This window comes from Sinocyclocheilus rhinocerous, unplaced genomic scaffold (assembly GCF_001515625.1).
Source record: "Sinocyclocheilus rhinocerous isolate Xijiao unplaced genomic scaffold, SAMN03320098_v1.1 scaffold993, whole genome shotgun sequence".
In the NCBI taxonomy this organism is placed as follows: Eukaryota; Metazoa; Chordata; class Actinopteri; order Cypriniformes; family Cyprinidae; genus Sinocyclocheilus; species Sinocyclocheilus rhinocerous.
Window position 1 is genome coordinate 1,532,825 of NW_015639771.1, and position 16,662 is coordinate 1,549,486.

The 16,662-nt window shown below is 38.5% G+C and overlaps 1 protein-coding gene across 4 annotated transcripts in view; it reads right to left on the bottom strand.

Annotated features, from left to right (window-relative positions):
* LOC107751739 (kinesin-like protein KIF13B) overlaps positions 1 to 16,662 on the bottom strand; it is a 46,415-nt gene that overhangs the window by 20,095 nt on the left and 9,658 nt on the right. For all 4 annotated transcript variants that reach the window (XM_016567497.1, XM_016567498.1, XM_016567500.1 and 1 more), the window contains exons 3-9: positions 8,382 to 8,397; positions 8,189 to 8,249; positions 7,532 to 7,624; positions 7,224 to 7,404; positions 7,048 to 7,135; positions 6,282 to 6,416; positions 2,056 to 2,168 (exon numbers count right to left, since the gene is read on the bottom strand). In XM_016567497.1, the coding sequence (XP_016422983.1) occupies positions 2,056 to 2,168; positions 6,282 to 6,416; positions 7,048 to 7,135; positions 7,224 to 7,404; positions 7,532 to 7,624; positions 8,189 to 8,249; positions 8,382 to 8,397 (687 nt within the window). The remainder of the gene's footprint in view (positions 1 to 2,055; positions 2,169 to 6,281; positions 6,417 to 7,047; positions 7,136 to 7,223; positions 7,405 to 7,531; positions 7,625 to 8,188; positions 8,250 to 8,381; positions 8,398 to 16,662) is intronic.

Genomic DNA, 16,662 nt, shown 5'->3' on the forward strand with positions numbered 1-16,662 from the left:
GAGCTGAACCAGACAGTTATAGAAGTGCAGAGGATGGATTCAATGATAGCAGAGTAGAATTGTTTCAGCAGCTCCTGTGGCAGGTTGAACTTCCTCAGTTGGTGAAGGAAGTACAGCCTCTGTTGGTCCTTTTTGACAATGGAGTCTATGTGGAACTCCCACTTCAGGTCCTGAGAGATGGTGGTGCCCAGGAATCTGAATGACTCTACTGTTGCTACAGTGCTGTTCATGATGGTGAGTGGGGGGAGTGCAGGGGGGTTTCTCCTGAAGTCCACAATCATCTCCACTGTTTTGAGCGTGTTCAGCTCCAGGTTGTTAAGACTGCACCAGACAGCCAGCTCTTTAACCTCCTGTCTGTAAGCGGACTCCTCACTCCTATGAGGCCGATAAGTTTGGTGTCGTCTGCAAACTTCAGGAGCTTGACAGAGGGGTCCTTTGCAAGGCAGTCATTGGTGTAGAGGGAGAAGAGCAGTGGGGATAGAAAACATCACTGAGGGGAGCCAGTGCTGATAGTGCAAGTGCTGGATGAGAATTTTCCTAGTCTCACTATCTGCTGCCTGTCTGTCAGGAAACTGGTGATCCACTGACAGATGGAGGTGGGCACAGAGAGCTGGGTTAATTTGGACTGGAGGAGGTTTGGGATGATAGTGTTGAAGGCTGAGCTGAAGTCCATAAACAGGATCCTCACATAAGTCCCTGGTTTATCCAGATGTTGTAGGATATAATGCGGTCCCATGTTGACTGCATCATCTGCAGACCTGTTTGCTCTAAGCAAACTGCAGGGGGCCCAGCAAGAGGAGAGTGATGTCCTTCAGGTGGACCAGAACCAGTCTTTCAAATGACTTCAAGACCACAGACATTAAAGCAACAGGTCTGTAGTCATTTAGTCCTGCGATTTTTGGTTTCTTTGGGATGGGGATGATGGTGGAGCATTTGAAGCAGGAAGGGACTCTGCATAGCTCCAGTGATCTGTTGAAAATTTGTGTGAAGATAGGGGCCAGCTGGTAGGTGGAGGTGTTAATGGATCCATGGAGAGAGGGTCAGAATGTGTGTGAGGTGTGAGACAGGGTTTTTCAAACCTGCAATAGATAGAACTTCGGCCAGTTGTTGATTCAACACAGTGCTCGGGGATGGTATCTTATAATTAGTGATGTCTTTCAGTCCTTTCCACACTGAAGCAGGGTCACTGACAGAAAACTGGATTCACACTTTGTCAGTGTGTTTTTGTCCTGTTTATACAAGACTCTGTCCCCATTTCTGTAAGCATCTTCTTTGGCCTGACAGAGCTGTCTGAGTTTTGCTGTGAACCATGGTTTGTCGTTGTTGTAAGTTAAATGACTGAATGCACATATCCTCACAGAAACTAATGTAAACACCACAAACCATAAATCAAATCAACTAAAATACATTCTTAGATGACTAAAACATCCAGACACAATATTAGTGGGGAGCTTCACACTGTAAATGAAGATTATGTCTACACAGCTTACACAACTTATTTCAAAACAGTTATTTTCCATGACATGTCATTTTTAAGAGGCAAAGCACCCATCCAACAGAAAAGGAAACGCCTCAATTTAATGCCATAGGAAAATATTCAGAGGTGACTCAGACATTCATAGACTAGATTAATCTCTTGTCTGGGTCACATTTTACCCCTAAATTGAAAGGAAAAAAAAATGTATAAATTTACGCATGAAGAAAATGAAGATGATTTTTGGAGCTTGTAATTGTTTTTTCCCCCATTATTATTAATAAATAATTCACAATGAATGTGATGTGATGTGATGTGATATATGATATAATATAATATAATATAATATATAATGCATTTAGTTGTCAAAAAATGTGTCCGAATGCAGAAAAAACTTTTATAGGCTTCAAGTTAAACATAATTTTGTATTTTTTGAGCCACAATATGAATTAGACTTGTTCTTGACAGGTTTCTTAAGATTCATGCAAAGCCTCTGTAGGTTTGTACATTAAGCGAAAAAAAAGTACTAAGACAAAAACAAAAAAAAGGCATCATGCAGAATGAGTCAACGTTGCACACACTTGTTAATGTTGCTGCCTTCCTTGAGCCGCTCGCCTGCAGCGCCTGTCTTTGCAGCTCTCTCACTTCCTGCCAGGTCCACCAAACTCAGCTTACTAACCTTTTCACCACTTGTCTGTAGAGAGAAAAAAAAAAGGACAAAAAAAAGAATTAGAGACGCTACGTTCAAAATTGAATACTGCCTACTATTTTTTTTTTTTACCAAATAGGATGTCACATGACCTTATTACGTGTATGTTTCCATGATTGGCACCTAGTTATCCTGGAAATAAACAGTGAAATAGCGGTGGCGGGAACTAATTAAAAAAGCAACATAATAATCCCTCACTACTGAACATTTCCATGGTTGTCAAGCCTGTCTGTGCTGGTCCTCCCTAGAAACCCAGGGAAACGGCTTTAAACATTCAATTTGTGTATGAATGACCACACTGGACAAATTCTGGTTAGCTGTCCTATATTACGAAGGAACAATGGCAAGAGAGGCTATAGCGGGCCATAGACAAGCATCTATTGTTCTCCCCTCTATTGCACAGCACTGGAGCAGTATGTGGGGTGGAGTTCCTTTATGTGCCCCAGCATCAGACCCTACTGTACACAATCCCCCTGTCTGAGCATCAGAGATGAGGTTTAATTGAGAGGAGAGGCAGAGAGACGCGAGTGTGAGCTGAGAGGACATGGGAAGTCGTGAGGGGGGGGCTGGGAGCTGGACCCAGATTAGAGTGCATTAAAACAACAAAGAGTGTCCTTGTGCGCTGCAAAAGCTTCAGGCTCCTCATGCACATTGGCTGAGAATACACAATCATATAGAGCCTGAGTTCACTTGTTAATCTATAATCAGCTATTTAAAAGAGACATATTCTGCACTTTTAAGTTCTAAGTTCACTTACATTGCCTCAAGGTACTTTATGACACACTTCCACCTTCCCGTTGACCTTTAGAATTAAAAGGGCTGCTCTTGCTTCTGTACCTTTAAGACTTCTAAATAGAGCTGGGCGATTAAACGATAACAATATAATTTTCCTCGATAAAACAATAACAAAAGTTCGATAAATGTTCAATATAATGTTTATGCGCCAAAAGCGGAACGAATCAGTGCTACACATTTGAACCGCGCCACACGGACCATTTATCCATTCGTCTCAAAGTTCAAATGGTAGCACAGCCCGAGCTTACTAGAGCAGATGCGTTCACTCGCTGATAAGTCTCGGTCACGCGAGCACTAAAAAGCACTTTGAGATCCAGTGTGAAGCGCTTGAACTCAGTGAAGAATACAAATGACCCCAGCAACCTTAAAGCCATGCACTTACCCCTCATAACTCCTTAGAAACTAAATAGCAACACCCTGACAACCACCCAGATGTTGTTATTAACCTTATAGCTATCCATTAACCCCTCATCATACCTTAGAAACTGCATAGCAACACCCTGACAACCCCTCAGGACACCATAGCAATCATATAACTATGCGCATAAGCCCTTACAACACCTTAGAAACTATATTGCAACACCCTGACCACCACTCAGAACACCCTAGCAACTGCACAGCAATGCCCTGAAAACCAACTAAAACACACTAGCAAACACATAGCTATGCACTAACCACTCAGAACATCTTTGCAATTCCATAGTAATATCCTGACAACTAAACAGAACATTTTAACAACCACATAGCTATGCACTAACCGCTCAGAAACCTTAGAAACTGCATAGCAATGCCCTGGCAACCACATAGCTGTACATTAACACCTCAGAACACCATAGCAACTGTGCAGCAATGCCCCCAAAACCACCTAAACACCCTAGCAAACATATAGCAACAGTATGCAATAGTCCCCTCAAAACACCTTAGCAACTGCATAGCAACGCACTGGAAAACACCCAGAACACCTAAGCAACCGCCTAGCTATGCACAAACAGATCACCATAGCAAACTCCTTAGAACACCCTTGCAACCACATAGTTAAGCATTAACCACTCAGAACACCTAAGCAACTTCATAGCAACACCCCTGACAACCAATCAGAACACCTCACCAACCGCATAGTTATGCAGTAACCCCTCAAAAAACTTCAGCAACTGCATAGTAATGCCCTGGCAACCCCTCAGAACATCTTAGCAACTGCATAGCAATACTCTAGGAGAACACGCTAGTGTTGGATAGTGGTGAGTTTACACAGTCAAGCAAAGACAATGTGAAAATCTAGTTTCTAAGGAGCTGTTTTCCATAATATGCTAAACACAGATTTTAATACAAAAGAATATGGAAATCAAAGGAAATCTATTGCCTCACATTTCCCCACAGCGCTGTTTGCATGGAAAACCACAGCATGCGAAAGACAGCACTGATGACTGCGCTGGAAAAATACACACATCATTCCTTATCGATGGCTGAGATGACAAACACCACATACATAAGGGCTGGGTTCGGTGCACGTGTGTGTGCATGCAGGCTAAATCTTCGTCATTGCTCTGTTTTAGTGACAACATGCTAAGTTTAGATCTCTGCTGTAGTCTTGCACCTGTTGAGTGACCAGCACAGTCCAGGCCCAGATGAATTATAGATCAGGGACTGGACAAGAGTGGAGTCAGGTGATCATGTCATACAGCACAAAAGAAAAGCACAGTGACACCAGGACAGAGCAAGAGGAGATCAGCTGTCGTCTAAACTCGGACACACTATAATTTATTCATCAATTTTCCTGCCATTTGCATGAGCTCTTTCCATGCGCACGATAAAGCCGATAAGGGAAGGTTTATGTGGTCCAGAGTGCACTTAATGGTACAGTGACTAAGATCTTTGGAGATGCATAAATGAAATGACTTATGCGATATTATAAATAGGAAACAACCTGTAATGATCCAAAGTGGATGGAACAAAAGCAAAATAAAAATATAAAAGTTGGGCCGAATACCAAAACAAACTTGTAGCCAATCAGCAGTAAGGGGCGTGTCTACTCATGATGCAGAGAAGCGAGCGCTCAGTTCACAGGACGGACATTAGCCGAGCAACAGAAAGATAGAGATGGCGGATAAAAAAACAAAAGAGGAAAACGTCTGCGGAACAAAAGAGGGCTTACGATAAGGCAAGAAGTAGGACCCGTGTAAATATCGGATCAGCTTTCCAGCGCTGGAGAGAACTCAAGGAGCGGAAGGCCTGCGATCGGAAGCCGAGGTTGCTTTGTTTCTTCTAGATAGGCGAGTAACACCATGTTTACACCGGACGCGACAGTTGTCACGCCGCAGTCTGTCTACAATGGACGAGCCAAAGCGACCGTTCAAAATCATTTGAAATTTGTGTCAATACATCATAAATAGAATGCAGCAGCAGTTTTCTGTCGGGGATTTGTCGTGCCGCGCCGCATCCAGTGTAGACAGCATCACTGATTATAATGAGTTCTATAGTATTTTGTCGCGCCGTGCCACTCGCATCCGGTGTAGACACGGTGTAACATTGGTTTTGCTTTGTTTCACAGAACTAATCGTTGCCTGGGTTGTGTACGTATGTGTGGTGGTGGAGCTATCAAAATAGGGGTGATAGGGTTTGCTTTGGTGATTTCAAATGTCAACATTGGCTACCAGAAATGACTTACCCCACCTTTAAGACTTAACACTGGACTGTGCCATCACAGGTCCACATCAGCTGATAAAAGGTATTTAAAACATCCATATGAGATCATCAGGGCTGGACACAATGACTTATCTCTCAATCTTCTCCTTCCTGCAGTACTTGGCTTTATTTCATGAGGACCTTGCAAGAATATTCAAGGGCTGAGTTTTATCATCAAACAGCAGAATCAGGACTCTTCCCAAAATAAATTACCCAAACATGGATTTCCTTGCTCTTTTCAATTAAGAGAGTTTGAGGACAGACTCTTAATGGTCCCAACCAAGGCCACCCAGACCATGTTCAATACCAAAGCTGCAATAACTTGCAATTGCAATAACTTTGCTGCAATTGCTGGTATGCAAAGGTTAGCCAATAATAAAGGTAATTTACAAGAAGTCTAAAAATGTACAGTAGTAAAAGCTAAGGGTGGAAAATTTAAATCATTTTGAGTTTTATGGTGCAAGAAACTTTAACTAACATAAGTGGACTTTGGTGAAAAAATAAAACTTAAAACGTGTAGGGTGTGACCCATTTAAGCGATTTTCCACTTGTATTATGTTGCATCTAAATCTTAATCCATGAAAATCAGCTTTAAAACAGTGTGTGTGTAAGTGTCCTTACCCCCGACTGAAGGTCCTTCAGTGTGTGCGTGAGGATGATATTGAAAACCGCATGGGAGCGACTGCTCTCCTCATTCATATTGGTGGCCGCCACAGTGCGGGATTTATTCCCCTCAGACATCAAGGACTCAATGTCCTTTGGGTTGAAGAAGGGATACGATTAGAATCTCAGACATGCTTTAAAGGTCAGAAACACTGCACACTTATTCATACTTATTTTTTGTAAAAAAAAAAAAACATTAAAAAAGACAAAAAGCAAAGATGTCCTGAATATGGCCTCTAAAAATAAGGCAGGCATAATGCTGATGAATTATGGTTATGAATTATGGCATGGTTTTGAACTGAGTTAAACAGGACTTCCACAAAGATCATCTACAGAATCTGTGGAATTCTACAGAATGGATTTAAATTTAGAAAAATATGTTAATCCAATGTATTTAACACACTAAACTCAATATATTTTAGTAGAATTAAAAGAATTGTGCAAAAATTCACAGAAATCTGCTTTTTGGGTTCCATAAGTTCTTTTTGAGTTCGATAAGACCAAAACATTCAGCGGTGACACATATGTATTGTACACATATTGTAAGCGGACTACAAACATTCCTACAGTGGGATTTGCTAAGCATCAAATGCAGACCCTAAGAGGGGATAATTGAGTCACATGATCAACTGAACGACAGAATATATTGTAAAAAAGAGGTGAAAGAGCAATCATTGAGTAAAGTGCATGTCATTGCACCAATAAAGATATCCTATTTTGTTACCTTGTAACTTTCTACCGCAAGCCTTGATAGACCATCGACATAAGGCCCCAAAACTTTATGTTCTCTCACTCTCAAGGCCTGCCGACTCCTGTGGGAACAAACGGATATTGTGTCAGATCGACATCTACAGAAAGAGCAAAGCTCAGAGATTAAACATGAGACACAATAGGTTTCACCCTTTGGGGTCCAAGAGGTCCCGAACTTTCTCGTTGTATATTTCCATATAAGAGACTTCCACGGTGAAGCACTCTTCCTCTCGCTGGTGTTGCACGGTCCGCTCAAACAGAGAACTGCAGAGTCTGGGGATCAGACCAGGCTGGTCCACCGAACCCATCATGGTGTACGACTTCCCCGAGCCTGAGGGAAATTACATGTTCGAATGTTAAATAATTATTACTTAACATAAATAATCACAGTACAAAAGAAAAAGAGTTGCTTTAAAAAAAAAACGAGCAAAGGTCACTGTGAACAAAGCATTACTCACCAGTCTGCCCATATGCAAAAATACAGGCGTTGTAGCCCTGAAAGGCATTGTGCAAAAGACTCTCGCCAAGGCACTGAAACACTACATCTTGGCCTGTTAAAATATGATTAAATGACAATTAAGATTGAAGTCTACAAATGTTAATTTAATAAAAACCTGTCCATTTCCAAGCGATATGTCACTCTGAAATGACAATAAAGGTAAACTAAGGTTATGGTTCTAAAAATAGGCTTCAAAATGATTCATCACGTGAAGGAGAGAAACAGAGGAAAACAGGAGAAACCATGCATGGCTGTGTTGAAGTACATGATGAATATCTAATCAAATACAGTTAAAAAACATGCCATAATGAAAAAAAATGATTGCCCTAAAAATAATTATTATGTTGTTGTTTTTTAATCAAATCACTTTCTGTCATATACATAGAGTGCCATGACTTGAAATTGTACTGTAAACCTCAAGGTGACACACTGTTGATTTTCTGGAAAAACCTTGTTAGTACAAATTATCTTGATGTGTAAACAAAACCTTATCTTCACTAGCACCACCAGCACCAGCGCAAGAACTATCCTAACAAGATGATACAGATGAGATACTTGGTACTGAACCAAGAAATAAACAATGTGGCTTCTTCAAGAAGGGTTTCTAGAAACTGACCAGCAAACTTCTCCGTTTCCGACTCATCCATCGACCAAAAACAGTAGTCATAGGCGAAGGTCTTGACAAAAGAGAGACAGAAAGATAAAGAAATAAATATAACTGTGTATTTCCTTTTGTTCTATTCATATAAAACTTGTATTTTGTATGATGTAAGCATGTTCATTTTAGACAGAAATGAGGGTCATCATACCTTTGGCTGACCCCTGCTGCAAGATGATCCAAGTAGAGGGTGCATATGGGAAAAGATAGAAAAACAGAGCTTGTGTTAAAACAAATCATCTATGCATGTATTTTAGAAGAAAGCACAATTACAATGTGGCTAGGCTGAAGTACAAGATGACAAGTAAGACTGTATTAAAACATTGGATGTGATATGATAATACTATTAATACCATTGTACATATACCAGGAATCAATATCATCGCATGCTTTGAAGAACACTGGAGTGCATAATATATACACTGGCAGCCAAAAATTTGTAATAATAAAATTTGTATTTAAATTTTTTTTTAAAATTACGCTCACCAAGGCTTGGTTTTTTTTTTTATATAAAAAAAATACAGTAAACGCAGTAATATTGCGAAAACTCATTGCAATTTAAAATAACTTTTATATTCTAAATTCAGCTTTGTCATCATAGAAATAAATTAGATTTTTATTTATATTCAAATAGAAAAGTTATTTTAAACTGTAAAAATATTTCTCAATTTTTGGCAGACCGTGCATAATATTAGTTCATTTTCCTTGAATAATATCCAAGCTTTAATTATTCCAGGAAGTTCAGACAAGCTTTTTTTTTTTTAAAAAAACACTAATTGTCAATTTTGTGGACCCACTGACTCACAGCTGACCAAAATAGCATGTCATCACCATGAGCGCACTCAAACGGGGACTAGGAACTGGCAGCTCTACACACAATCACACATCCTGAGTGAGTCCATGTCATCAGTTGTACTTTGCTCAGTGGACCTGAACACAAACAGACCGTCTCTCACTGAGAAAGCCCTGCCGTTTACAGGGTAAATACACATTTGGAGCCTTGACTCAAAGTTGTGTTATCTGTAGAGGGCACCTCAATGGCTTTGCACAGCACTCTGTGAACACAATGACCTATATAAGCATTATTGACAGACTGTGGGAGCAAATTGAAGGATCCTAATCGCTCAGAGAGCACTGTGCCTTTCCAGGCCAAACTAATTAAATTCTGGTGTTGTTCTCTAGGTAATGCAAAAAACACTAATGCAAAATGCAAAGCTCTGTTCCAAACCATAGTGAGCTGCCTAAACAATGAACAGAACTGAGGGAAAATTCTAACTATTTTACCCAATATTTGTTTGTGCCATGAACTTGAGTATTGAGCTATTCATAAATGATTTAATATACAAAATATTATTATTATTATTATTATAAAGAGTTAGAGTTATACTATTGTCCTTTTGCATGGAAATTTGTCATATATAAATAATAATTTGTCTCATATATGTATATATGTGTGTGTGTGTGTGTGTGTGTGTATATATATATATATATATATAAACTTAGCAAAATCAGTTAAATAGTCAGATCTATATGATAAATCACTGAAAGTTAAAAAAAAATAAGAGGGCTTGGTGGTGTCAGATGAAAAGTAATTATATTTTGATCCAAAATATGAAGAAAAACTTCTTTAATCTGTTTAAAAGTAAACAGGGTCAATTTCAATTTAAAAAACGACTTTAAAAACGACTTTAAGAATCTTAAAAACTTATAATGACCATCTTTAGCAATGGCGACCCGTTTTATGATCCCAATCTAGAAAATCTACATCCATGAGAGCTTATGGAAATCACCAAAGCGTGTACAGCCATGCAGTTACACAGCGAGCAAACGAACGAGCGAGGGATGGAAAGCTGGGGCAAAATATGCCTGGATTCAGTTCCAACGACCCCGGGCTCAGCTTGTCGTTTAAAATCAGGCCATGCCACACTTGCGGTATAAGTTGCACGATGACGTCCCCCCGTCACACCACGCTGAGAACTGAGAGAGATGTTGGCCCCTGAAGGAAGTGTCAGACTGAGCTTCATCTTGAGGTCCTGGAGGAGGTCTGGCAAACGGGGTGGACAAACACACATGGCGGATATTCGGAAAGCTGTTGTAGAGACAGCTGTATATCTGGAACACTAAAAATAATGCTTCTGAGTGACAATCCCTTAACTCTGATATTGAAATAAAGATGTGGATATTCTTAGAAAATGGTCCCGTCTCTATATTATCAAAATCTAGCCTCCATATCCTTTCATCCGTCACTGGAGGGCATAAATTGCGTCTTACAGATAACATATTTCAGAGTATAACAAATCAAATTTTATGCATCACAGGAAAATAATGCATGCTTTCCAAGACACCTAAAGGACAGATTACTAATTTTTGAGAAGGAGGTCTCTACCAAACCTCCACAGCCAAGGGTGTAGCTTGTAGTAGGTATATGTGTAATGGCAAATGAGTTCACTGGTTTGTGTGCTACACCCAGACTACTGCTCCTGCTGCCGGCACCTCCTTTCCCAAACACTCGTTACAAGCCCTAGTGACTTTGACCTTGTACTCTGGCAAAGCCTATACTAACTATACCCCTGGTTACATCTTATCATATCTGATTCGCCAACATGACAAATACGATGACCTACAGTCTCTGATGGAATGGACAAAGTACTGAAATGAATCATTCCAAACAAAGGACACTACTTGGTAATGTTTCTAAATTTTATCCGTCTTCATCATTCTGAGCACAACTGTACAGCTGTTCCAATAACAAGCTACATGGCTGATTTCTTCTCATGCAACGTTGACTAAACATGCTCTGCTAAACAGTCTTCTCTTATTTATGTCGGCCTGAGAATCTAAATCATTTTAGTGAATTGCTTCGTTTGGATGATAGGCGTGAATGAACCAGTTCAAATACGTGATTCAGTGATGTCTTTATTGAAACAAAATATTTACTACATTTCGACTCGTTTATAAAAAGTAAGTTTTTTTTTGTTTTGTTTTTTTTTGTTTTTTAGTGTAAATGTATTTGTTTAAATTAATACAGTCACCATATATGTAATTTATAGTTTCTGTGCTAGAAAAATACTGCTCTGATTGCAGAATATACAGTAATCTGATATAACAAATTTTATTAAATAAAATTTTAAAAACTAATTAAATAAAAAACAATTAAAGAAATCAAAATAAAATAAATAAATATATTTGTAAATAAATTTTTTTTTTTTAATTAAAAAAGAAAATGGATCAATTAAAAAGAAAATAAACAGGCGTTTAGGTATAAGTTGGCGAAATTTAAATGCATGTTTATCAGAACAGTTAGCAAAATAAAAATAAAAATGAATTAATATATATTAAAACAATTACATAAAAATAAAATAAAAACAACAAAACAAAACAAAATAAAATAAAATACACAGGTGTAAAAGTTGGAGAAAGTTAAATGAGTACTTTTTTTATCAGAGCAAAGTCAAATTCATGTTTTTGACTGTCCAATGACGGCGGCCATGACAACCAAATGACAACCTAAGGAAAGCTGGCAGCTGCTCCCAAGTTCCCAGTCTGGTTTCCAAACGTTGCTGGGACTAACCCCACAATGCATCACTCCGTGTTGTTCTAACACGGCTGTCCTGTACATCTGCACTGACTGGAATCGTCCTTGAGCCAACTGTACAAATGAAAAATGTGTATGCTGTGCCTCTACGCCTGTGCCTGTTTTCCCTACAGGAGACTGAGGCATGTGGTTATTATTACCCAAAAAATGCCTCAGTGACAGGTGAGACCAATCGCTGAGAGACACTGAAGCTAGAACTGGGATCAGCGCTGCGGTGCTGTTAATCACACAAGTTCTCTCATGATGTCACCGAGTAGCCTCGCGAGTAATCCTGTACGTTGCTTTATGACATTGTTTTTGTCGGAGTGAGTCAGAGCCTTCGATATATGAGGCAGCACAGACTGAGCAGAGTCCTCAGCTGCTGGGGAAGACACAAACTCTCACTTTCTTTAGCAATTGCACACACAAAAACATTCATTTAGAAAGTGACGGTTTGGCAGCGTGCAGCAAAGTCTCTGAGCTCACATAAGACCCTTCCCCCAAACCAGGAAAAATCTTGCAGTTAGGGCTGGACGAGCGTTAACAAAATTATATCCACATATAAATTCAGAAACCATTTTAAAGCAACAAGTTAAATACAGAAAAAAATACAGAAAAAAAGGCATGCTTTTTACAAAAAGAAAACTAAGAAAAACAATATAACAACCAATTGTTTTTAAGATCTACCATTCAAAAGTTTTGGGGGGGGTTAAATAATTTTTTTTAAAATTAATTTAAATGTAATTAATTTTAAAAAAAGTTATTTTAAACTGTGATAATATTTATATTTTTGATTAAAATAATTTTTTATTAAATATACATTTATTTTATTGATTAAATGATTTTTGATTAGATAAATGCAGCCTTGGTAGCATAAGCGACCTTCAAGAACTAATCATTGAATCACAAATAAATAATTTTCAACCAGATTACTAAATCCCGCCAGTGCAAAGAACTGGTTCACAAAAATGAATTTTATCTGAATTTTTGCTACTGACACTAATTAAATATCTTATACTACTTTAATGTTCGCAAGCTGTAATATAGAGAGGTAAACTAGTCTTTTGGGAATTTAATTGCAAAAATAAAAAAACACTTTAATATTAATGCAATTTTTATGATCTAGGTTAACTCCATAGTTGCAAACAAAATATCAAACATAAAAAAAACTGATATATTATCATCCAGCCATACCCCCAGTTACTGCATATAAATCACTTTAGCTCACTGAAAGCATGAAGTAATGATACGTCAAATGAATGAATGAATAATTAAATGTTTACCACCCTTTCAAAAACACGCTGTGGCAAAGTTTTGGCAAACACTGCCACAAAGGTCATTGGTTTGTAAAAAAATTAGACTTTGTTCGCCACACATTTACCACATAATAACAGCAAGTTCATCACAAATGGTTGCTACTTTTAATAGTTGCACTTTTATTATCCAAGGAACTGGATAATAAGGGGAGGAGGCTGCTATGAAAGACTGAGTCAACAGTGTCGTCCCTTCCCCCACTCTCTGTATCACTCCATTGGCGCTGCAAACAATGAGGAAATCACCACACTGGCTTGGTGCTATAACAGTATACAAATGAAACCGAGACCAAAGCACCACAGGCGGAAAAAAAAACCCACATTGACCCCACTGGAGGGAAAACCCTCCATTTACAGACTTAAAAGTGGTGGTTGATTTGAGTCTACAGTCTAGCATACAAGCCACTGGCCTCAATCGGTCTTTGAACTGTCTCAAACACACATTTAATTCCACCGCATTCAATCAGGCTTTCATGCAAACTCAGGGTGCATTCCAGAAACATGCTTGTGATTCCATTTTGAGCTAGTTAATGGATGCACTCATTGCCTCAGTCTCTCCTAATATTCCTAATAGGCTTGAATGCTTCAGGAAAGCATTTCCAACAGAGAACCGTTTAAATCTCTTCCTTGAGAGTGTATTGACCACTCCGGAGCAAAGTGTCGACTCGAGGCCAGGACTGTAAATCCCTTTGTCTGCATTCTTGCAGGAGTTCAAGTCTGAGAACAAGGTGGAGGAAGGAATGAACCTTGATTATGGTTCACTGCAGCTTTCTCATGGGTTAGTGACGTAAGCTACAGTGACAGCTGTCAGTGCGGGTATGCCAGAGACTAAGGGTTGTGCCAAACACTGTCTAACACTTCATGGTTGGTGTTCGCATGATGGAATAGTCAAGAAAGCCAACCTGACCGTGCACATGAACTATCCTTCAGCTTTTGGGCCCTGAGGTCATTTTTAAAAATGTGATTCCGCTTCGGTTGCTAGCAAATGCGCAGCCCGTGACTTGGAAAGATGACGTTCTGTACTCTTGACCTAAATTATGATCCACTAGATATGTCCTAATGAATGTATGCACACTGACAGACGTGGATTCATGCTTGAACTTAATGCTCGAGTAGGCTGAGGGCAACACAATGCACTCTAGGGCACGACTTCCACATGACGCAGAGATGATTTTTCTCCAACTATGACTGAATGTTCTGGTAATTAAAGCAATAGTGTAACGAAATGTGCAATGTGCACAATTAAACTCATCAGTGGTGCTCATGAATTTTGTGATGCTCCTTCAGTCATCTTAACTGATTTGCTGAAATGCAGAGGTTGTAAGTAGGCATTAGCTATTGTAAGATTATGATATAGATGAGCGAATGGTTCTGCTGGGTATTAAAGGGGTCATGAATTAGAAAATCAAAATGTTCTTGATATTTACACATATAAGAGGTTACACACAATGTGTAGCTAGTGTTTTACTGTTGTTGCCCCGCGTTAACAGTAAACAGTAAAAGTATATATAGATAATTGGATACAATGTTTCAGTTTCTTCTGCCTTGGGATTTGATTCAGGCTCAAACATACAATATACAGCTCTATCACAGCGCTTGCCATCCCGAGTATCATTCAAAACACACAACATTCTGTAAATGCGAGTGTGCAATACGGTGCAATGAAGTTTGCCAGTCAAAGCAGTGGGTGTTTACTTGTGTATCTGCAAGAGTATGTTTCACAAAGTGTGAATGTTATCCTTTAAATATTGGACCTTTTTTGGTGCAAAGCACTTTGCACATTTTATAAACTAACTTTGAGAAACATAATATAAAAATCTGAAACTGCATTTCATGACCCCTTTAAAGACATTTGGTCTCATTCACTCAGCGTACTTACACACTGATTTGTTCGTGAAATCTGTGTACCGACATTCATAAAAAACTTCATCATATAAATTGAAAGAGTAGTTGCGTTATAGTTGGAGCTGCAAGGGTACAATGAATAAAGCAGATACATATATGTACAGTTGTCTAGGTCTGCAAGCCGTTTATTGTGTTTGAACTAGTTTTGAGAACTGCACGCTTGGCATTGCTTGAGGACTTTGCTCTGCGTCTCTCAGGTGAGAGTGTGTCTTTAGAGAGCGTCATATGAGAGTGATGAAAGAACGTGAAGGAAAGGTTGTGTGGAAAGCCCTTATATGGAGACGGTTTGGGAGTATTTTATGCAAATGCCTAACCTCGGGCACAAGGTCGCTCGTTTAGAATACTCAAAATGCATTAACATTAGAACAAGGTTAAGAAATTCATATGCGCCCACACATGTTGTGAATTAGGCAGAAAGTTTTCATGAGAAGTTTGAATGCGTATAAATATGAATAATCTATCATTACTGAATTCGACCCATTGTTTTATATAAATATAAAGTTTGATAACCGTTCTGATCCTATGAGAATAGCAGAGTCCACACTACAACTATAACTGTAATGACAGAACAATATAATTGGAATCACTTTCAGAAAAAAATTTTTTCCAGGTGATGAAAAATAAAAACATTGACAGCCAATCAGAATCCATCCTGCTTTAAAGAGTTTGAGCATTTAAAGTGGCAGACGTCATATCTGCAGCGCGCACTTATAATAATCAAAACATTATTGTCCGTTTATGTGGCCGCTAATATATAATCATATTATATATTATACAACCCTCTTTATAATTGTTACACTATTGTAAAAAAAGAAATATATATATACATATATTCTTAACACATACTTTTTCCAGTTTTCCTGTTAAAATATCTAAATATCATTGAAACAAGATGAATTTACTTGAGAAGCAACTGCATAAGATAATAATCCAAAAACAGAATAGTCAATTTATCTTATCTTTTTTCACTTGTTTGAAGTATTGTTTTAAATACAAAACACACACACACTTATACTTAAAAGACAAAATCAATGAAAACGAGATTTAATTTATGAAGTGTTTCTAAAAAGTAAATGTATCTTGTTTAAAGATTTTTAAATATATTTACTGGGGGAAAAAACTCATTAAGAAGTCATTTTTACATCCCTAATTGTAAGATATGAGGATCTAACGTAAGATGGCTAAGAGTCTATGACTTACTGAATAATAAAAAAAAAATCATAAAACATTTTATAGCACTGTTCAACGTCCTCTTATGACATTATATACATGTACATGCCTATTACAGCATATATACATGCCTATTCAGGGCTGTACAGTGCGACATATATGTCGCACGTGCTACGAAAAAACTGGTCTGTGCGATGAATAAATTTACCACTGTAGCACGCGTGCGATACAGTTTTGCATGTTCATAACACAGCTGCTTAATAGTGTGAAGTGATTTCGTTGTGCTTGTTTGTGTGTGTGAGATTGATTATACTTGGTAGTTAGGAGTGTGCGATATGACGATTTTTGATCATAGACGATTAAAATGTCTCCACGATCTGCTTTTGAAGAAATATTGTTGTATCGTGCTACAGCGCACATTCTATCAGCTGCAGTTCTGGCGCCTCCCTCCATCTCAATATAATGTACAA